Here is a 22,385-nt window from a genome sequence, read left to right on the forward strand (position 1 = left end):
CATTTTTGGGCCATTTCTCTCAACTTTATTCGTTCACTTTGCAGCAAAATCAAAGGGTTGAGTTACTTCTGCTGAGCCTGAGTGTTTTAAATGAGGAATTTTAACATTTTTCGGTGTGCAGACCCCTAAAACACTCCTTGGTTGTAGGCATAAAAAAGATAATCCCTGAAAGCCCAACTCCAACACAAAGGGATAAACAAAGGAGGTTTTGTAAAGGGTCTGTATTGGAGAATATGGGGTGGGGGGAATATGGCAGGGGGTTGGAGTTTTAGGGTCCCTTCCACTCCAAACCACTTTGGGATTCTGGGGTTCTGTAAATGCGTGGTATGATACAGAGCAGGGATCATTTATCCAGCTTCCAGCAAATGGTAAAGAAATGACCTAAATGGGACATTCCTAATTCCTGCTCTTGTTTGAATAATGGTCACGTGTTTTGGGAAGCTTTCCCGAGGAGCTGAGCAGTTTAGTGGGGTTGTTTTGTCTTCCCCTGGTGCTGCTCTGCTCTGCCCTCTGGCACTGGGAAGCCATTCCCTGTGTCCTGTCCCTCCATCCCTTGTCCCAAATCCCACCCCAGCTCTCCTGGAGCCCCTTCAGGCCCTGCAGGTGCAGTGGGGTCTCACCTGAGCAGGGCAGAGGGGCAGAATCACCTTCCTGTTGGTCACGTTGCTTTTGTTTTCCTTACATATATATATATATATGTAAATATATATGAAGGAAAACTTTCCCTTCCCTAAATAACCATTGCCAGAGCCCTGTTTCAAACTGCACCTGAATTCTATTCAATGTTTCTCTCAGTGAGCCAGAAATGGGCTTAACTTCTATAAATTCAGTGAGAACAGCAGCATGAAGATCTTCATTTCAGCTTTAAATTATAAATCTTAGTCCCAGATACGTGGAGGGACAAAGACCAACAATATCTGTGCTCTCCACAGAAATCCCAGGGGATAAAGGCAGGGCAGCAGCTCTGCCCTTGCTCTGATAATCAGAAGTAGAAGAATATAAGAAGAATGCAAGACTATAATAAGAATGTAATCAGAATATAAAATACTTTTTGAGGCTGAGGGGAGGGTAGCAAGAAGACACGAATTTTGAGGCATGAATTTCATATCAGAGAATGTGATTTTATGTTTCCAGAAGGTTTTCCCACTTAAATTTAAGGAACCATTGCCAGCCTGGAATATTTGCATGGCCTAAGAGAGGGCTTGGTGTTAAGAGTAGAAACAAAATGACTAAAGTGATGAATTTCCAGCCCTGGGATATTGCCATGGGAGGGCCAGGGAACTTCCTGGTGCTGTTTATTGGAATTACTGATTGCAATTAATTGATTGAAATCAAATATTCAGGTGCATTGAGTCCTGCTGGGTCAATGACAGAAAAGGTATTTAAGACCCCCCTGATGACACATCTGCAGGAAATTGGGAGCAGAGAGAACTGAGGGCTTGGGGAGGTTCCTCCAGCTCCAAACCTGCCATTATCCAGCAGGATACCTCTGGAATATCTCATGGAAAACAGGAGACCCTGTTGGGATTTGGAAAATGTCTGTAGTGGGGTTGAGCCATCAGGGTGTTCCTGGAGCTCTTTTTATTTTGGGGGTTTTATCATCAAATGGGAGGGGGGAGTTTTGATGTTGGTCCAGATACCCCAAACCCCCTGTTTTGTGAATCCCTGAATCCTCTAAAGCCTCTCCCTCCCTGGATCACATCCAGGGTTCCATCCCCTGGACCATCTCATCTGCCAGCAGCAGTGACAGCATCCCAGAACAAATGCCATTATCCCAAACATCAGCATTAAAAAGATTTGCAGCCCTTTTTGGGCCCCCAGGAATTTTGAGGATGGCTCTGGAGCAGCATCCACAGGGGATAATTTGATTATTTCTGGGCAAATCAATATTTTGGCTTTTTGCTGTGCTGCTGCTCGCTGCTGATTGCTCTGTAATGAGCCCTTTATGGGATGTCTTTTAATAAAGGCAATTGGAAAAAAATAATAATAGTCCTGGCAGGAATCTCTTCCAGCTCCGAGAGTCTGATTTAATCATGAAAACTTCATTTGTTCTTAAGCCTTATTTTTATTTATAGAATTCCCTAAACATTTTTAATTTTCTGTTGTGTTCTCTAAATGTTTTTTCCCAGTTGGAGAATGCCCTGAGAACTTGCTACTCAGAAAGGAGCTCATGTGGCTTGGGGAAGGGTATTAAAAATAATCTCTGCATCAGGAAAAAAAAGATTATTCTTTAGAATAATCCAAGTAGGCCAAAGCAGGGCTGGGGGAAGGAAATGTGTGCTCTGACAGGGGTAAGATGAGGTTTATTTGGGATTTCTAGCAGCTGCTGGAAGTGCAGAAGAGGACATGGGAATGTGGATTTGCTCAGGGATGTGACAAGTTCTTCTTGGGCTCCGAAGTTTCTGTTTGACTGTTATGGGAGTTCTTCCAGGAAATGAGTAAAGGGCAGGGAGGGTTAATCCACTTGTGTCTTGGTGTAGTGTTCAATTCAAATGTTTCTTGATGGAAATACTGATGGGCTGGATCCCTCTGCTCTGGAGCCAGGCTGGGACAGCTGGGGGGGTCACCTGGAGAAGAGAAGGTTCCAGGGACACCTGAGAGCCCCTGGCAGGGCCTAAAGGGGCTCCAGGAGAGCTGGAGAGGGACTGGGGACAAGGCATGGAGGGACAGGACACAGGGAATGGCTTCCCACTGCCAGAGGGCAGGGAGAGATGGGACAGTGGGAAGGAATTGCTGGCTGGGAGGGTGGGCAGGCCCTGGCACAGGTTGGGCAGAGAAGCTGTGGCTGCCCCTGGATCCCTGGAAGTGTCCAAGGCCAGGTTGGAGCACCCTGGGCTGGTGGGAGGTGTCCCTGCCCATGGCAGGGGTGGCGCTGGATGGGATTTAAGGTTCCTTCCCACCCAAACCATCCTGGAATTCTATGGATGCTTTCCCAGGTACAGCAGATCAGTAACAGCAATCTCACCCTGCCTGTGTGTGAGGTCTCACCTTCAGCTGCAGAATTCCAGGTGTAGGAGAGCACTGGAACACATGGAAATAACCAGTTTTATCCCAACCCCTCCTCTGGATTTTGGGATCCCAGGGCTGTGTGGGCTTAGTTGGGTCCCGGGGCTGGTTCGTGCCTGGGAGGTTATTTTGGAAGTCCAGTGTGACCTTGGAATTAATTCTGCATGTTGGGGAGTGGAATTTGGGGAATATAAATCCCTAATCACCTGGCAAGCAGATGGAAAAGCTCTCTCTGTGCTTGTCAATATTCCTCAGCTGTGTGAGTGCATTAACTCATTGGAGGAGCTCAGTTTGCTCACAAATTGTACTTCAAATGTGTTTGTGTGCTTGCATTTTTCCCTTTCTTTGAGCTGCATTAATTTTCTCTCTGTCAGGATTCTTAGGATTCCACAGGGAAAATACTCAAGATGCACCAGTTCAGCTGATTTCATTATAGAAATTTTTGTCATTAGGTTTTTGAGGATGTTTTTCTCCTGTTCATTATTTACACATCATGCATTCCAGGGGCTGTGTGCAGAACAGATCCCTGAAATCCCACAGTCCTCTGTCAGGATGGGAACCTGTGGAAAGCAGTTGCTTTACATGGGAGTATCCAGGAAAGTTGCTTTGTCTGAGTTTCTTGAATAACATTGAAAAAGGTCCTTTTCATAAGAAGAGGGTGCAGATTGAGCCACGCTCCTGTTCCAGCTGTCACAGGGAGCAGGTGGCACCAAGGAGAGCCAAAAAAGTGCTTTCCAAGTGTCCAGGAACAGGTGTTAAAGAACAGTGGTGTGGGAGGAATTTCCTGCCAGGGAGAGCAGCAGAACTGGTGGGGGAGTTGTGTGTCCTCCTTGCTGAGCTGCCCAGTTCCTCCCAGCTGCTCTGTGAGTGCACCAGTTTGGGTATTTTGGGTTCATTCCGTGGCTTCCTGGGATCCATCAGCCCAAGGTCCCACCTGAGCCACCCGAGCAGCCAAACAGGGTGTCAAACACAGGGATACTGGGATGCTGTCCTGGCTGATCCCACAGAGCCACATCGCTCCTCATGCTAATGAAATTAGGGGAGAGGAGGGAGCCCTAATTAAATCAAATCTGCATTAGGTTGCCATGGGAACTCAGGTCCGTGTCAAGGAGCTCTAATTACAAGACTTCACCAATGTTCCTGCTCAAACCACCCAGTGGCTCCTAAACTTGGTGGTTTATCACCAGGAGGGGCCTGGTAATGAAGAATGAAATTTTATATATATTTATATATAAAAATGGGTATGTATAATATATATTATACAAATATTATATACAATGTAAACATCATGTAGTTTATATACAATATATAGTATATAACATAAATATATATTATTGTTGCATATTATATTCTCATATGTAATATGTGTAATATATTTATATGTATAACATATATATAAAATATATATTATATAAAATATATGTTTATATAAAATATATAATATAAAATATATAATATATTATATATAAACATATAATATATAAAATATATATAATATATAATGTATAAAAATATATATAATATATATTATATATAAAAATATATATAAAATTTTTTGTATCTGTAAAAGTTCTTCCCTGTTTCTCTAAACATGAAATACCAGAAAATCCATAGCCTGCATTCCTCCCTTAGAGGCTGTCCCCTTTCTCCGTGGGATGAGGCCAGAAAGCCAAGTGACCCCTTCCCACCAGTGTCCCCCATTTCACTGCCACCCACAGCTGTATCCCTGCAGTTTCCATAAACCCTTCCCTTCAGATTCCCTGTTGAGTTTTGGCCCCTGGAGATCGGTGGGTTCCTGTGAGTGCCCCGTGCAGGGTGTGTCTGACCCCGGTTCTCCCGTCCCCTCTCAGATCTGGCAGTGCGGGGGCTCCCTGGAGATCGTCACCTGCTCCCACGTGGGACACGTGTTCCGCAAGGCCACCCCCTACACCTTCCCGGGGGGCACGGGCCACGTCATCAACAAGAACAACAGGAGGCTGGCAGAGGTGTGGATGGACGAGTTCAAGGACTTCTTCTACATCATCTCCCCGGGTAGGGCGTGGATTCCTTGGCCTTGCGGTCTGTGGTGCTGAGAAGTGGAAGTGTGAGGTGTGGACGTGTCGTGGAGCCATGGAATGGTTTGGGTGGGAAAAGCCATCTTAGATCACTGGAGTCCAACCAGCCCCCAGCACTGCCCAGGCCATCACTGACCCCTGTCCCCATTGCCACATCCACAGGGCTTGGAAATCCCTCCAGGGCTGGGCACTCCACTGCCCTGGGCAGCTGTGCCAGGGCTGGACAGCCCTTTCCAGGAGAAATTCCTGCTGATGTCCCACCTGCCCCTCCCCTGGCACAGCTGGAGACCATTCCCTTTGAGATACAATAAATATAGAGCTGGAGAGGGACTTGGGACAGGGGTCTGGTTTTTCTGTGAAGAAAAACCACCATTCCCTTCTGAAACGAGCCCAAATCTGGTGTTTCTAAACATGCCCTGCCATCTTTACAGTCACACATTCCCACGTTTGCCCAAGGTTTTGATACAAAATTCCAACAGAGAACCCCTGGAGACGATTTCATTGAAAGAAAAGAGTGAAATTAGGTCAATAAATATAGGTGGTCTTGGTATTTTCTGCTCTCTTTTGAAGTGATTTATTAATATGCTGTATTAATTGAGAGATAAAATGAGATAATTATGTTCCCCAGGATTAACAAGCAAATGGAGGAGAAAAGATTTAGCAAACAAAATTACTATTCTAACTGAAAACTCTCCATAAAAATGCATAGGAAATAGTAGATTTTTTTTTTTAATAGGTCATTCCTAAAGATCAGAAATTGTCCCCAATATTTTTAATCTGCTTTCTTATCCTTTCCCCTTCGTTTATTAATCAGAAAAAGAGAGATCTGTGCATAATTCTGCTTGAGAACAAAGCAAGTTGCAATGTTAGTAATTAGGTCTCTGAAGCTGTTATCCATCAGCACAGGCTCATCTTCCCACTCCTCCCCTGGGACCTGATTAATTGGATTCCTTAGCTGATATCCCAGGAGAGAGAGGAGCCAGTGGTTCTTCACCAGTGAAGAGTATTAAATATCTCTCTCAGCATAATTAGGGTGCACACCTAATAATTAGACTCCAAATTAAAATTTGATCAATAGACCTGCTTGTAAAAACAGAGCTCTGCTGAAGAAGAGCCCATCTGAAATTTTTGGGGGGGCCTTGCACGTTTTTTTAAACTGATGCCTTCCCTTGTCCTAAGGGTAGGGAAAACCTCTTTATTTCTGGGCCTCTGGAATGTGGCCATGGATGTACTCCCTGTTTGTTGCCACGTGCTGAGATGAGTCAGGAACTTGAACTTTTAATAAATCCAACCTAGACTGAAAAAAGGAAAAGGGGAAAAAAGAAATCCCCAAATATCCCTGCAGTGAGGAACACTTGTCTGCTTGGTTTAGTGGAACACTGCATTGACAGGGAGTTTTGGGTTTTCCTTGGAGCCTGGCTCGGAGCTGCAGCTCCAGCCACGAGCCAAACAATTCAGGAGGGCTTAAAAAACCCTCAGAAATGCTGGATACGCTCAAACGGGATTAAAGGAAAGCCCCTTTCTTAGGAAAGAAAGGAAAAGGAGGAATTTGCTCTGTGAAACAGGAGCTGGTGTGTGGCCCTGCCCCAGCTGGAGTCGGTGATTGGAGCCGTGGAGTGTTTGGGATGAGGTTAAAATGGTCCTGGGAGGTGGAAATGGGAGGGATTTCCCTCCTAAATCAGGACAAACCCTGGCAATTGTCTGGCTGCAAAAAGGGTTTTTCCCTGTCTGCTGGGGAAGGCACCGTGCCCAGAGGGGAATGGAGATCCCCATCCTGGAGATGCAAAATGTGCCCAAAATATTCCTTTGTTTTCAGCAATCCTCTCTCCTTCCCCCATATCAGGGATTTATTGGCATCTCTATTAAGTCACCAAACCATAGCAAACCCCTCATATGGATAAAGTTTTCCAAGTGTTAACTTGTAAATATATAAAACAATTCTCAGTTCTTCAATTTCACTCCAGATGATTTTTTTTCTCCACCTTCACCATCATGAATCAATCTCTCCTCGCTCAGAAATGGCACATTTTGCCAAATTTGGAACTGTGCCCTGGTCTGCCCATTTTTTCAGGATGTGCCTCTTAGGGGAGGAAAAAAAATCAGGTGTAAATACAAGCCAGCAACCGTTTAATTTGTGCTGCAAACACATCTGCTGCTCCCTGGAAACAATCTGCTGCTTCCCTGAGATGCTTTAAATCCATCCTTTCTGCAGCTTCCCCTGGTGTTTCATTCCTTTGTTGCACCCAAGGACGTTTTCCTTACGTTTCCTTATTTAAGTGGGAGCAGACTTGAGTCATTCCTTATTTTTATGTTTCCTGTGAGTCCCATCGATTATTCAGCAAGTGGGGACAATAAATAGGGATTGATTTATAATGGCCTGGCTTTAAATGGAGCAGGAGGGAATAGAGAGGGTTGCTGGGATCCATAGAAATGAGGTCCTTGCTGGGAGGCAGAGCAGGGGGTGTGTGCAAGTTGGTGCAAGGTAAGGAGAATATATATATATATAAAATAAAGGAGCTTTGGGATCAGGGAATGCTATCCATGTGCATTTAGGCAAGAAAGGGAAGACTCCTGGAAGAGAAAGGGGGCTGATGCCCAGTGCCAGACTCAGCAAAACCTCCCCATCTCAACATCTGTTAAAATGGAAAACCAGGATTTATTTTGCTGGAGTTTGTTTAATTACAGAAATCTAAGTGTGAAGTTGAGTTGGATTGAATTTCAGGGCTGAATATTTCCACTTGCTGAAGTTTATAATGTCGTGTTTGCCCAGAGCCTGAGCAAGTGCCACCTAAATTCCCTGGCACCACACAAGAACATTGGGCTCCTGAGGGGCTTTTGCTGATCCAAAGCTGGTGGAGCATCAGTTGCTCCTGGCCATTGTCAGCAGCATAAAGTGCTTCCAGGAGCACTTGGATTTAGCCTGGAGCAAGAACTGGCAGCTGTATTTCAGTTAATTATCTAGAATTCCATCACCTCCTACAATTACACAGAGATACATTAACCTGGTTTGTAACCAGCACATATTTGGAAATGTGGGTATGAGTGAGGATCCAAAAGGAGGGGTTTGGGTAGTAATGGACACTCTTACTGTGGTTTGTACTGAATTTCTCTAAAAATTACCATCACCCTCTTCTTCAAGGTGTGATTTCCTGTCAGAATATTCTGCTATCCTTGGAGCTTCACTCGTGTGAAGGTTTCAGAGTAAGATCCCATAAATAACGGGAAGTAGAAGATGATGGAAATGCAGGGTGGATTTCAGAGATGAATCTGGGAGTGTTGTCCAGCCTGTTCCACTTCAGGGCTGGGAGCTGCTGCTGCTTTGCCAACCCTGATTGGACCACAGCCCTCTCCAAAATGAGATTTAATTGGGCTACAGGGAATTTTGGACTTGCTTTTGGTTCACTTGGAAGTGTCCAAGGCCAGGTTGGACAGGGCTTGGAGCAGCCTGGGCTGGGGGAAGGTGTCCCTGCCCACGGAAGGGGATGGATCGAGGTGAGCTTTAAGGTCCCTCCCAAGCCAAACCATTCCATGAGTGTGGGATTCTCTGATGGTTTACTGGGATTTTGCTCAGCTCTTCTCTGGCTGTTCCAGGTGTGGTGAAGGTGGATTATGGAGACGTGTCCGTCAGGAAGGCCCTGAGGGAAAGCCTCAAGTGCAAACCCTTCTCGTGGTACCTGGAGAACATCTACCCCGACTCCCAGATCCCACGGCGCTACTACTCCCTGGGAGAGGTACGGGATGGGCACGGGGACACGGGAAACGGGAATGCAGGGAACCAGGAGGGTGGGAAACAGGGAATGCAGGGAACCAGGAGGGTGGGAACAGGGAATGCAGGGAACCAGGAGTGCAGGGAAATGGGAATGCAGGGAACCAGGAGTGCAGGGAAATGGGAATGCAGGGAACCAGGAGTGTGGGAAACTGGGAATGCAGGGAACAGGGAATGCAGGGAAATGGGAATGCAGGGAACCAGGAGTGTGGGAGACAGGGAATGCAGGGAACCAGGAGTGTGGGAAACAGGGAGTACAGGGAACCAGGAGTGTGGGAGACAAACCGGGAATGCAGGGAACCAGGAGTGTGGGAAACAGGGAGTGCAGGGAACCAGGAATGCTAGGAAACAGGGAATGCAGGGAACCAGGAATGTGGGAGACAGGGAATGAATGCAGGGAAGCGGGGATACAGGAAACCAGGAGTGCAGGGAACCAGGATTGCTGGAAACAAGGAATGCAGGGAACCAGGAGAGCAGGGAACCAGTAAGCAAAGGAAACCACTGAGTAAAGGAAACCAGTGGCACAGGAAAGCAGTAAGTGCAGTAAACCAGCCAGTGCAGGAACCCAGCAACTACAACACTAACTCACCATCCAAATTTATCTCTGAAATGGAGCAGTGGACGGGAAAAGTGAGGTTTGGGACTAATGTTCTGACATAATGAATATGCAGCAGTCCAAGGGGACTTTCCATCATCCCTTATTGTTCAGAAAGAGGCTAAAAAAAAAGGCTTTTTGGGGGCTTTTTTAAAAAAGAAGTATGTTTGTTCATTGAGTGTTTCCCAGCCAGGCTGCCTGGAGCTGAGGATCACAGACATTCCTAATAATGCCATGGGTTTATAGCACCAGGAGCTGAAATCTCTTTAAAATTCAGCTAATTCACTGCTAAAAATGCTCTATTGAGTTGTACCTACGCTGACTTTTAAAAGCTCTTGAATGGGTTGATTTAAGGGTAGAATAACAATCAAACAAAAAAATGGCTTTTTTTAACACCCAGGAAAGTAATTTCCCATTGAAACTTGCCTTTGTAGTGAGAAATAAAAGGCACTGTTGGGTTCCCAGTGAAATTATGGCAAAATAAAGTGAAATGTGGGTTTACAGCGAGGAAAGAACTCGTCTAACAAGTGTCAAATAACGTGGGTTTGTGCCACATTGTCAGGCTGCAAAATAGAGCTGGGAGAAAGTCATAAAACAGTTATTAAAACACCTGATTTTTGCCAAGGTGGCCTCAGTTTCCATGGAAACAGCAGCTCAGGGGCTGGGAATTCAAACTCCTGCCTGGCTGTTCCAGCAGCTGCCGGCAGAGCAGGAAAGGGGATTTTGAGCCCCAAAGCAGCAGGAATGGGCAATTTCTGAGCCATCAGAAGGGCATTTTTCAGTCATTTTTCTCCTTTTCAGTGGAGACTTAGGCAGGGTTTGAAGCATCCCACCTGGCAGGGCAGCAGGGGGGTGACCAGGCTCGTCCTCAGCTCAGATCCAGGGAAAAATGATGCTCCAAACTCACTCTGGAGTACAGGGCAACCTAAATAAAAGGAGGGTCCAATGAGATTTCCCTCAAGTGCTTTTCACACTTAATATGTAGTTTAAAAAACTCATGATACTCTTATTGTATTTATTGTCACCTCCTCTGGGTAATGTGATGTATTTACAATTTTCAATGAATAAATGCATTAAAATAAATCAATACCTATATTTGAATGCACAGAAAATGTACTTTCTGCCATAGAAATATAATTTTTTTCTGCACAGACATGGCATTTACAGACATTTCTTTCAAGGAATGTTTGACCTCTTTTCTTCCCTCAGATCAGGAATGTTGAAACCAACCAGTGTTTGGACAACATGGGCCGCAAGGAGAACGAGAAAGTGGGGTTTTTCAACTGCCATGGAATGGGAGGAAATCAGGTAAAGCAGGGAAAAAGAGAGGAAAGGTGTGGTTTTTGTACAGTAATTGGTTCAGGGTGGTGTGAGAGCTGGAATGTTACCCAGGTAGGGCTGGGGGCTCATCCTGGGGACCCTCACTGGTCCTTAGCTCATTATAAAAATATGAGTGAAAAATAGCTGTGTAATTTTTATATTAAAACATAGTATTTTACAGAAACATTTTTAGATTTTAAAATATCTTTAAAATATTTTAAAATATTAATACTTTAAAATATTTAGAATATTTAAATTCTATTTTATACATAACTAACGTAATCAACATCCCAAAATGTTTTGGATTTGGGTCAGAAGAATTTTAGGAGGACTCAGCTATTTCTTTGAGCCATTTATTTTATCTTTCTCTATTTTATTTTATCATCTTGGCCATTTCATATAATTCCAGCTCTTGAGTTGTGTCTCTGATATCTGGAGTGTTTCTGTGGGTTACAGTGGATCTCTCCCAGTTTCCCTCCTTGGTGCTGAGCACCAGGACAAGGGAATTCCTGCCACTGCTGGTTGGGGGTTGAGGCAACAGCAGAACAGGTTTTATGTGAATTGTCCAAAATGTGAAGGTTGTGCAGCCCTGGCAGAGGCTGGAACCCCATCCCTGGGGGAATGTTTTACCTGTCACACTGGAATGTGTGAAATCCATTCTTTAATTAGCTATAAAATGCAGGGTGTCCTCACCCTCTATTTTTAGGTGGCATTAATATCATCGTCTCTGTAATTAGTATGGGTGGGACCAAAGCCAGCCTGGGAATTCTACATCAGCCTAATTAGCATTCACTTTTCTTCTTGTCATGGTGACTTCTCCAAACCCAGCTTCCCTAATTGCCAGTTCAGACATCACTTATCCCTGGAATCAGAGATTCCCAGAACGGGTTGGAAAGGACCTTAAAGCTCATCCCATTCCAACCCTGACACCTCCCACTGTCCCAGGTTGCTCCAAGCCCCATCCAGCCTGGCCTTGGACACTTCCAGGGATGGGGCAGCCAGGCAGTTTGGGGTTTTGTGAGCCCCTGTCCCTCCCTCCCTGTGTTCCAGGTGTTCTCCTACACCGCCGACAAGGAGATCCGCACGGACGATCTGTGCCTGGACGTGTCGCGCCTCAACGGGCCCATCCTCATGCTGAAGTGCCACCACATGAGGGGCAACCAGCTCTGGGAGTACGATGCCGAGGTACCTGGGGGCTGGGGACAGCCCAAGGGATGGGGGTGTCCTTGGCAGAGTCCCAGAATAGTCTGGAAAAGCCCTCCCAGCCCATGGATCCCCCTGTGCCCATCCCCACCTTGTCCCCAGCCCAGAGCACTGAGTGCCACGGCCAGGCCTGCCTTGGGCACCTCCAGGGCTGGGCACTCCAAACCTCCCTGGGCAGCTGTGCCAGTGCCTGACCACCCTTTCCAGGAGAAATTCCTGCTGATGTCCCACCTGCCCCTCCCCTGGCACAGTTGGAGGCCGTTCCCTCTCGTCCTGGGGCACAGCCGTGTCCCCTGCCCTGGCACAGGGGGTGCTGGGGGCGTCTCCTGGCACAGCACAGGCTTGGCAGGGCAGGGCAGTTCAGCCAAACACCAGCTTTGAAGCTGCATTTTAATTTTGCATACAATGATTCTGTAAATTTTCGTTTTAGAAGGGTAAAAAAGCCAGTTATTGCTTATAAAGGTTCACTTCCAGCAGCTGGCGTTGTGCTTTCTTACAAAACCAAAGAAGTATTTTGCAGTTTTTAAATAAATGAAAGTCATATATTCATATCCATTATATTTATATATTATATTTTATTAAACAAGATATCTTTTTTAGTTATATTTTATTAAACAAGATTTTTTTTTTTTTAGTTAAAGTCTTTTCAGCTTATTTCTTATTTATAATAAGATAAGAAACATGGTGGGCTATGGTGAGATTGAAAAATTGATACAAAATACATGCAAATATGTCAGGATCTTATGGACAAATGATCCTTCTTTTTAAGTGAGACAGGAGACAGCAGATGAGAATTAAAATTCCTCCTTGGAAAGGGTTGTCCAGCCCTGGCTCAGGAGTCCCTGTCCCTGCAGGGATTTAAAAGCCCTGTGGATGTGGCACTTGGGGACAGGGGGCAGTGGTGGCCTGGGCAGTGCTGGGGGATGGCTGGACTTGGTGTTCTTGGAGGGCTTTTCCAGACTAAATAATTCCATGATTTTAATTTGAACCAATTTTTCTCTTTAACAGGAAGTTTCATTTTCTCCCTACACAAATTCCTTGGAGATTTGACAAGGTTTAGGTGGTTTTGAGGACATTCATTCCAGCAATTAACACCTAAAATTGAAGGTCTTACACCCTCCTCCCCTTCATTCCTGCAGTAATTGATTTTTAACCAGTTTTTAATTGGTTTAAATAGACATTAAGGGCCTGACCAGAGGCTGAGGACGTGGAATTGGGGTCACAGGTTCCAGATCCATCCCCAAACCCAGTGGGAGTCGACATTCCCTTGCTCCCAGAAGGTCCAGGCAGGGCTCTGCTGGGATCCAGGGTGGCTTTGGGATTCTGTCTGGAGAATTCCTGAGGATCCCAGTGGATCCAACCTCCCCTGATGTGTCACAGCAGCACCCTCTGCCACGTGTGGACCACTCTTTTAAGGCATAACACTTTAAAATTCCAGGTTTTCCCACTCTTAGGTTGGGAGATTCCAAGTTCAGCTCAGTGATGCCTCAAGGGATAAACTGAAAAAATGTTGATTTAAAAAAATGTGTTATCCTGGCCTCTTTCCATGGCTGCACAGGTAGGGAAATACTGATGGATTTAAGATATGCAGTCTTCTAGAAAGGTATTTCCAGCATTTCCCAGCAATGGCTGTTTCACCTTTCTGCCTGGAAAGCTGGAATTCTGCCAGCCAAATATATAATAATGGCCAGTCTTCGCGAGCGAAGATCCGGGGAAGGTCTTTCCACCTTCCAGCCTGCGCATTGGATTTTTTAGGTGAGACACAGTGTGCGCGGAACTGAGCCCACCCTTTAATCCTAAGGTTCATCTGCCGGGGCCAAGCGAGCTTGGACGGTGGCAGCGAGGTCCTTAGGACGTAGGTGGGTTGCCTTTAAGGGCTAACGAGCCCCACCTGCCCGGGAGTGGCCCTGACCGGGAATCGAACCCGGGTCTCCGCGGTGATAGCGCGGCGCCTTTACCACTAGACCAGCAGGGCCAGCCAAATATAGTGTGTTTAAGGCAGGAAACAGGCTGGTTTTTCTCTTAAGTTGAGCACTTCAGCCCCACAGTGGAGAGTTTCCCAGGAGCTGTGTAAAACCCAGCTCAGCCATGAGATGGAGCTCATAAAACAGAAATACCCCCTGTTTTTCCAGCAGGATCTCCCAGGCTTTGCTGCTTGCTCTGCTGGGGAACAGCCCATTGCTTTCTATACCCCTGTATTTATTGACAGAATATTTTCAGTGTCAGTTTTAGTCTGAGCATTCAGGCTTCAGCTTCCCCATCTTCCCTTTCATTTCAGTATTGCTGTTTGTTAAAGTTTATTAGTGTAATTTTAGGTGCCAAACATACCTGATATCCAGTATTTTTTCAGGAGAAAACAACCAGCTTGTGATATTTTCATATTTTTTTCCCAAACAGTTACAAGACGTTGCCTGAATCCCTTGTATCCATTAGCTTGTTTTTTCAGTGAGATTACTCTAATTATTACCTTTGTTTGCTTATTCAGGACTTGAATGGAGGGGGTTTTGGGTGGTTATTCTGTGGTTTCAGACCATATCCCTCCTCCTGCTGAAGGTATTTGGGAGTTATGGACAGCAGGGCTGGGGATGTGAATAACCATCCCAATGGATTTCTCAGCACTGATTTTCAGGCAGTTGTTATTGATTTCTTGCTGTTGTTAATTGTTTGATAATGTTCTGGTTTAGTTTAATGGATGGTATTTAAGTGTATAACACATTATTATGGCAGCAGCCTGGGCTGGTGGAAGGTGCCCCTGCCCCAGGCAGGGGGTGGAAGCTTTAGGGTCCTTTCCAAGCCAAACCAGTCTGGGATTCCAGGATTCCATGCTGAGATTCCTGGCCCTTTCCCAAGTGCCCATCCCTCGCAAGGGCAGCTCCATCCATCACCTGTCAGTGGGATGTGCCAAACAGGATTCATCCACAGGCTTCCTGTCGGCACTTTTACATCATATTTATAATATATAAATGTATTTGCTCTGGGGTGGGGTGGGAAATGAGGAGGGGGATCAGCAGAAGGATCTGGGAATTCTGTCAGGCTGGAGCCAGAGTTGCTGCATCGGTGCCTGACCTTGCTTATCTTGGGAATTTGGGGTTGTCCCAGCTCTGCCAAGCAGTTGGTTGTTTTACCTCATGTGGGGACTCTGGGCTGGGTGGAGAGCCCTGTGCAGGAGCAGCTGGTGTTTGGCTCCAGAGGAAGCCCGTGGGGCTGAGGTGGAAGCATGTGGAGAGTGTCCAGGTCTGTGCTGCCATTCCTGGTGCTGTAAATGTGTCACAGCTGATGGGGAATCCTGTATTTCCTCGTGCCTGAGTGGTGACATCAGGATTTACTCCTGATGGATTCCTTGGGATTTATTGCAAGGCTGCCAGAGTTCAGGGAGTGTTTGGGCAACACTCTCAGGAATAGAGTGGGATTGTTGGGGTGTCCTGTGCAAGGCCTGGAGTTGGACTGGATGATCCTTGTGAGTCCCTTCCAGCTCAGATATTCCATCATTTGGTCCTGCATAAGTACCACTCTTTGTCCGTAAACACGGTGTCGGTGCAAAGCCTTGGATTTCCATTCATGGAGAGTTGAGGGACCTCACACAAGATGTTTGTTGACTCACTGACTCCAATTTCCTTTTGTTTGCCCTTCCATCAGTACTTTGGGAAATGGGAATATAGCTTTGAGGTAAGTTTGGTGCTAACTGTGACCCCTGTGCCAAATCCCAAACCCTGGAATAGCATCTCCCTCCTCCTGCAGCAGTGCCTGTAGTGACACCTCTTACTAGTGACACCTCTTATTAGTGACACCTCTTATTAGTGACACCTCTTATTAGTGACACCTTTTAGTGCCTTCCCATAGAGGCTCCAACGTGCCAGTCCTTATTTACCAGGTGCTCTGGAGCCAGGCTGGGAGAGCTGGGGGGTTCACCTGGAGAAGAGAAGGATCCAGGGACACCTGAGAGCCCCTGGCAGGGCCTAAAGGGGCTCCAGGAGAGCTGGAGAGGGACTGGGGACAAGGCATGGAGGGACAGGACACAGGGAATGGCTTCCCACTGCCAGAGGGCAGGGAGAGATGGGAGATTGGGAAGGAATTGCTGGCTGGGAGGGTGGGCAGGCCCTGGCACAGGTTGGGCAGAGAAGCTGTGGCTGCCCCTGGATCCCTGGCAGTGTCCAAGGCCAGGTTGGACGGGGCTTGGAGCAACCTGGGCCAGTGGAAGGTGTCCCTGCCCATGGCAGGGCTGGCACTGGATGGGCTTTTAGGTCCCTTCCAACCCAAACCATTCCATGTAGCAGAGAAAAGTCTGCTCAGATTACCAAGAAGATGCTTGGCCCTGTTTTTACCCCTGAACAGTCCACTGACTTTAGGGGTTTAATATAATACAAACGTGCAACACAGAGATTCCCAAGTAATTAATTTATGTGCTCTGCTCTCCCTGAGAAGAGTCCCGGACAGGAGGCAGAGGGAGCAGTGATACATAATGGAACAAACCCCACAGTGACACTCACTCGAAGTGGCATTATAAGGACACTTGTCCTTGATATTTTTAGTGGCCTCTTTATGCTCACATCACTTTTTCCCTTATCGAGCCAAAAGCATGGAGAGGGGAACAGGCAGGAGGAGCATCCTGGCAGCACCAGCCCTGGGGAACCTGCAGGGATGGGCAGAATTTAGGGGAGTAGAAGCTCCCCTCCATCCCAAGCCACCTGGTGTTGGCACCACGGAGGAAGAGCTGGAACGGTGTTTGGGGAAGAAAATCCTTATCTGATATGTGAATGTTTAATTCAGTGTATATTTTTGATTTGGTGACTCTCAGATGGGCTCCAGGGTGGTTGGTGCAGGGTGTTAGTGAGAGATGTTAGTAGAGATAGTAGAGAGATGTTAGTAGAGATAAATAGATAGTAGAGAGATGTTAGTAGAGATAAATAGTTAGTAGAGAGATGTTAGTAGAGATAGATAGTTAGTAGAGATAGATAGTCGAGAGATGTTAGTAGAGATGGTTAGTAGTGAGATGTTAGTAGAGATAGTTAGTAGAGAGATGTTAGTAGAGATAAATAGTTAGTAGAGAGATGTTAGTAGAGATGTTAGTAGAGATGTTAGTAGAGAGATTTTAGTAGTGAGATGTTAGTAGAGAGATGTTAGTAGAGAGATGTTAGTAGAGATAGTAGAGATAGTTAGTAGAGAGATGTTAGTAGAGATAGATAGTTAGTAGAGAGATGTTAGTAGAGATGGTTAGTAGAGAGACGTTAGTAGAGATAGTTAGTAGAGAGATGTTAGTAGAGATAGTAGAGATGGTTAGTAGAGAGATGTTAGTAGAGATGGTTAGTAGAGAGATGTTAGTAGAGATAGTTAGTAGAGAGATGTTAGTAGAGATAGTAGAGAGATGCTAGTAGAGATAGTTAGTAGAGAGATGTTAGTAGAGATGGTTAGTAGAGAGATGTTAGTAGAGAGATGTTAGTAGAGAGATGTTAGTAGTGAGATGTTAGTAGAGATAGTTAGTAGAGAGATGCTAGTAGAGATGGTTAGTAGAGAGATGCTAGTAGAGATGGTTAGTAGAGATAGTAGAGAGATGTTAGTAGAGATAAATAGTTAGTAGAGAGATGTTAGTAGAGATTGTTAGTAGAGAGATGTTAGTAGAGATAGTTAGTAGAGAGATGTTAGTAGAGAGATGTTACTAGAGATAGATTAGTAGAGAGATGATGGGGGAACTTCATCTCTCCCCAGATCCTGCTGGGCAGTGGGAACTGGGGGGGGGAAGGGGCTGGATCCAGAGGCACCCTCAGCTCTGGATCATGGGATGTGAAGTGAATTGGCCTCAGGAGTTTAACGTGAAGCTGAAACCTTCTCCATACACATTCCTGTGGATATCCCTGCATTCCCACCAACCCTTCCCTCAGGAGCTCTCCCAGCTTTTCCCCCTCCCTCTGCTCATCCTCGAGTCTGATTGACCCCTTACCCAAATCTGTACCCCCCCCAAACCATCCTTACAGACCCACACCTTCCTGCACGTCATCACCCAGTCGTGCCTGACCCTGGGCCGCGTCGAGGGCGGCGCCCACGGCCCCACGGTGGAGGCGTGCGACGGCAGCCCCCTGCAGACCTGGATCCTCAGGAACTACTCCCGCCTGGAAGTCTTTAGGAAGGTTTACTACAGCCCCACCGACTATTTCCTGTAGGGGAAGGGGGAGGTTGGTATCGAGACGCGGCGAGCGCAGGGCGCGGCGCTTTTGAGGTGTTCCCAAAAACTTTCAGTTTTTGGGAACACCTCAAAAACGCCGCGCCCTGCAGGTCTTGGTGCTGCTTAGTCCTCCTTAGTTCTTAGCAGTGTTACTTGTAAATAGTTGTAGGTGAATTCAGGTGGTCGGATCTCCTGGTGGTGATGACTCTCGCTCGTTGGATTTTCTCGTAGAATTTCTCTAAAAAATGTTTTAAAAATTTGTTGTAGAATTTTTCTGTAGCGGTTCCATAGAATTTGTACAGGCTTTTTCATGGAATTCTCACAGAGTTTCGTAGAATTTTCGTAGAATTTCCGTATGATCCCCTGAGTTTGAAATGTCCTTATTTAAACAATGAAATTCCTGATTTTCAGTGGTTGAATCCTAGGGATGTTGGAGCCAGAGAATGTCAAGCCATCAGGAAATAATTTGGGTCAGGCTGGGCTGTTTGGGGGTCAATTCAACTTTTCTCCCCTGTCTGGGAGGCTCCAGAATTTTCCTGCCCCTCCTTGTCCCCCTGTTTGTTCCTTTGCTGTGTTTGATTGCCCAGTGGATGATCTCAGGCAAGGTTTCAGTGCTGGAATTGCCTGTTCCTGTGGTTGTTGGGATTGGGGCAGGGTCACAGTCCTTGTGGAGCTGCTGGAGAGAATCCAGAGGAGGTCACAGAGCTGCTCCAGGGCTGGATCCCCTCTGCTCTGGATCCAGGCTGGGAGAGCTGGGGGGTTCACCTGGAGAAGAGAAGGTTCCAGGGACACCTGAGAGCCCCTTGCAGGGCCTAAAGGGGCTCCAGGAGAGCTGGAGAGGGACTGGGGACAAGGCATGGAGGGACAGGACACAGGGAATGGCTTCCCACTGCCAGAGGGCAGGGAGAGATGGGAGATTGGGAAGGAATTGCTGGCTGGGAGGGTGGGCAGGCCCTGGCCCAGGTTGGGCAGAGAAGCTGTGGCTACCCCTGGATCCCTGGAAGTGTCCAAGGCCAGGTTGGAGCACCCTGGGCTAATGGAAGGTGTCCCTGCCCAGGACAGGGGTGGAATGAGATGGGCTTTAATTTCCCTTCCAACCCAAACCAGCCCTGCCAGCACCATCCAGCTCCTTCCCCACCCTCAGCTGGGACACAGCTGTGCTCTCTGGAGTGTCCCAGTGTGTGGCCTCCCCAGCTGTGGCCAGATGTGCAGCTGCTGACCTGACGTGTGTAGAGGTTCATCTCCTTTGCATCTGACAGAGGTCTAAGTGGTTTTTAGGAACTGCAAGACCTTTTCTGAAATAAGAACTTGGTAAATGCAGCATTTCTTAGCAGAGGGGCTCGAGGAGGGTGTTAATTGCTGTGATCCTGTGTGTGAAACCCCTGGATCAATCCAAGGAGTGATGGAGGGAACACCCTGGGCTCAGCTGGGACTCAGCCTGTCTTTGTGCATTTAAATGCACAGCTTGATGTTTGACTTCCCTGGATCTCTCCAGGAATTTGTTCTCCCAGTGCTTTCAAACGGGTGATTTATTCCTTCAGAATAAGTTCTGTCTCCTTCTGATGTCCCATCCCCCAGAAATACAACGTGGTGGGAGCAGAAGGGGATGGGTGTCCTAAGGAGGAGAAATGTGTTAAAACACAGGAGTTTTCATGTCATGTACTTCCCCCAGCAGTAACCTGTGCACCAGCAGAGCTCTGCCCTGAAATGCTCCACATTTCCACGTTGCTGGAGACGAAGCTCCTTTATCCAAGCTGCTGTTGCTTTGGAATGGTGTTTCCTGGCACTGTTTTTGTCCTTTCCTGTGCCATTTCCCCTGGCTGGGTGCAGCAGAGGGGCAGGGTGTCCTGGCTCCCCGTGGGAGGGCAGTGGGAGCCGAGTGGAGGAGCTGCCCTGGAGCCCCACGAGGGATCCCACGGCCGGTGCAGTGACTCGAAGGGGACTGAAATCAGCCCCCAGATGCCACTGCCATTCCCAGCAGTGATTCCCCGTGTCTCCTCTCTTGCAGAAGCTCACCCTGAGGCACGTGAACAGCAACCAGTGCCTGGCAGAGCCGTCGGAGGAGGACAGGCTGGTGCCCACCATGCGGGAGTGCGGGGACGGCCGCTCCCAGCAGTGGCTGCTGCGCAACATGACCCTGGGGGCCTGAGCTGGGCACTGCCATCTCCTCCTCCTCCTGCCCTCCTCCTGCCCTCCTCCTGCCCAGCCCAGCCCTCTCCAAACGCCACCCGAGCCACGAGGCATGTTCCAGGTCTGGGGGTGCCCCTTTGGCTGCTCCAGGAAGCTCCTGTGAGCCTGTGGATGATGAAGCACGTGCTGGTGAGCACACAGATGTGCTCAGAGACGGTTCCAGAGACACCAGAGAGGTGTTGCTGCATGTCCCACACCGCCACAGGGAGGTGGCCCAGCATAAAAGGCCTTGTGACACCAGTTGGCACCGGGAGCCACCCTGGCAGGGGTGTCTTGAGCTGGGGGTGACGGTGCTGGTGACCCTTGGCAAGGCCTGGAGGGTGTTTGCTGATCTCTCATGCCCAGTGGGAGATCTGACAGCACCAAACTGAGCAGCAAAGGCACCAGGCAGAGCCAAAGCCTCGTGGTTCGTGCCAGGAAAGAATGGGACCTGGTGTTTGGAAAACTGGGCAAAGGCTGCACTTGAAGAAGGAATTCCAGCAGAGGAGGCAGCAGCAGAAGACACAGGAATGTGGAGAGGAAGGAGGGACACACGTGGTCCTTCAGAGCAGCACAGAGGGAACTCTCCTTTCCATGGGAATGGAACTGTCCTCTCCCTGGGAATGGAACTGTCCTCTCCCTGGGAATGGAACTGTCCTCTCCATGGGAATGGAACTGTCCTCTCCATGGGAATGGAACTGTCCTCTCCCTGGGAATGGAACTGTCCTCTCCATGGGAATGGAACTGTCCTCTGCCTGGGAATGGAACTGTCCTCTGCCTGGGAATGGAACTGTCCTCTCCATGGAAATGGAACTGTCCTCTCCATGGAAATGGAACTGTCCTTTCCATGGGAATGGAGCTGTCCTCTCCATGGGAATGGAACTGTCCTCTCCTTGGGAATGGAACTGTCCTCTCCATGGGAATGGAACTGTCCTCTGCCTGGGAATGGAACTGTCCTCTCCATGGGAATGGAGCTGGCTGGGGCTGGACCTGGGGCTGCAGGGGCAGATGGAGGGACTAAAACTGCCCCTCTGGGACCAGCAGAGCCTGGAGAGCCCCCAGCCCTGGCTGCCCTCACACAGCAGTGTCTCCCTGTCCAGGACACAGGCGGAGCTTCATCCCTGGATCCCCTGCACGGAGCTGGATCCGCTCCCAGTTCTGCTCCCAGAGCAATGACAGAGGCTGATTTCTCTTTTCTGATGGTTTTGTGGCTCAGTCCCTTTGTTGGTGTGGTCCTTGATGGTCCCTGGTGGGATGTGGGGACAGGTCCTGCCCATACAGGTGACATTTCCCATCTATATTGGGGACATTTCCTTTGGTGACCACCCAAAATCCATCTGCTGCACTCCAGGCTGGGTTTTTGACAATAGTCTGTGGCTTCTTATTGCTCAGAGGGTTGAAGAGACTGAAATCCCAGGGCAGTGTGATCCCAGCCCGGGGAAGGGGCGAAATGTTTCCCAGGATTTCACTCCCACTCCCTCAAAAAGGTCTGTAAATGCACTGGGTCATTAAAAAGGACAGTATTTTCTGTATAATGCTCTGGTTGGAGTGGATTAATTGTGTCATAAACAGATGCATTATAAATTTATAGCTGATATTTTCTTGATACACGTCATTAAATGGAAGGCAGGAGGGTGTTAATTGGGAAGGTGATTGCTGTGCCTGCATGGAGCTGGAGTGTCATGGAGTAACTGGGATTGAAGGCTCATCTTTCAGCCTTCCTTCTCAAAGCAGGGCCAAACTCATCCAGTGCTCATCTCCAAATCACCCCAGGAGTACAGAATGTGGCTTAAAAGCACCAAAAAAGGGGGGAGATTGTTGTTGTGCTCCATAGAAAGAGCACAAAAGCCCCGGGATCCGATTTAAATAGTGATTTCCATGCAGGAAAAGACAAATAAATTATTTGTTCATCTCTTTCACCAGGGCTTTGGCCACTCACAGAGCCCAGGTGGGGTTCCTGTGTGCAGGCACTGGGGTTTGGGGCATTGCAGGAGGAGCTGGAGATCTTGGGGTGGCTCCAGTGTCCCCCATGGACACCCCTGGATGTGAGGAGTGACATCCCTTGTGCTCTCAGCGCTTCCCTGGCCCATCCCAAGGTTTGCTGGACGTTGGAGC

The 22,385-nt window shown here is 47.7% G+C and overlaps 1 protein-coding gene across 3 annotated transcripts in view; it reads left to right on the forward strand.

The window, feature by feature from the left end:
- GALNT13 (polypeptide N-acetylgalactosaminyltransferase 13) overlaps window positions 1-21,858 on the forward strand; it is a 57,310-nt gene extending 35,452 nt beyond the window's left edge. For 2 of the 3 annotated variants that reach the window (XM_050339672.1, XM_050339673.1), the window contains 5 exons: window positions 4,857-5,037; window positions 8,652-8,791; window positions 10,631-10,729; window positions 11,792-11,926; window positions 20,110-21,858. In XM_050339672.1, coding sequence (XP_050195629.1) covers window positions 4,857-5,037; window positions 8,652-8,791; window positions 10,631-10,729; window positions 11,792-11,926; window positions 20,110-20,250 — 696 coding nt within the window. In that variant the 3' untranslated portion in view covers window positions 20,251-21,858. Of the gene's footprint in view, window positions 1-4,856; window positions 5,038-8,651; window positions 8,792-10,630; window positions 10,730-11,791; window positions 11,927-17,913; window positions 18,126-20,109 lie in introns of those variants that run through there. The other variant, XM_050339674.1, reaches the window with a different exon arrangement.
- The last annotated feature ends 527 nt before the right edge of the window (window positions 21,859-22,385 follow it).

Source organism: Myiozetetes cayanensis, unplaced genomic scaffold (assembly GCF_022539395.1).
Source record: "Myiozetetes cayanensis isolate MyiCay16 unplaced genomic scaffold, myiCay2020 scf9, whole genome shotgun sequence".
In the NCBI taxonomy this organism is placed as follows: Eukaryota; Metazoa; Chordata; class Aves; order Passeriformes; family Tyrannidae; genus Myiozetetes; species Myiozetetes cayanensis.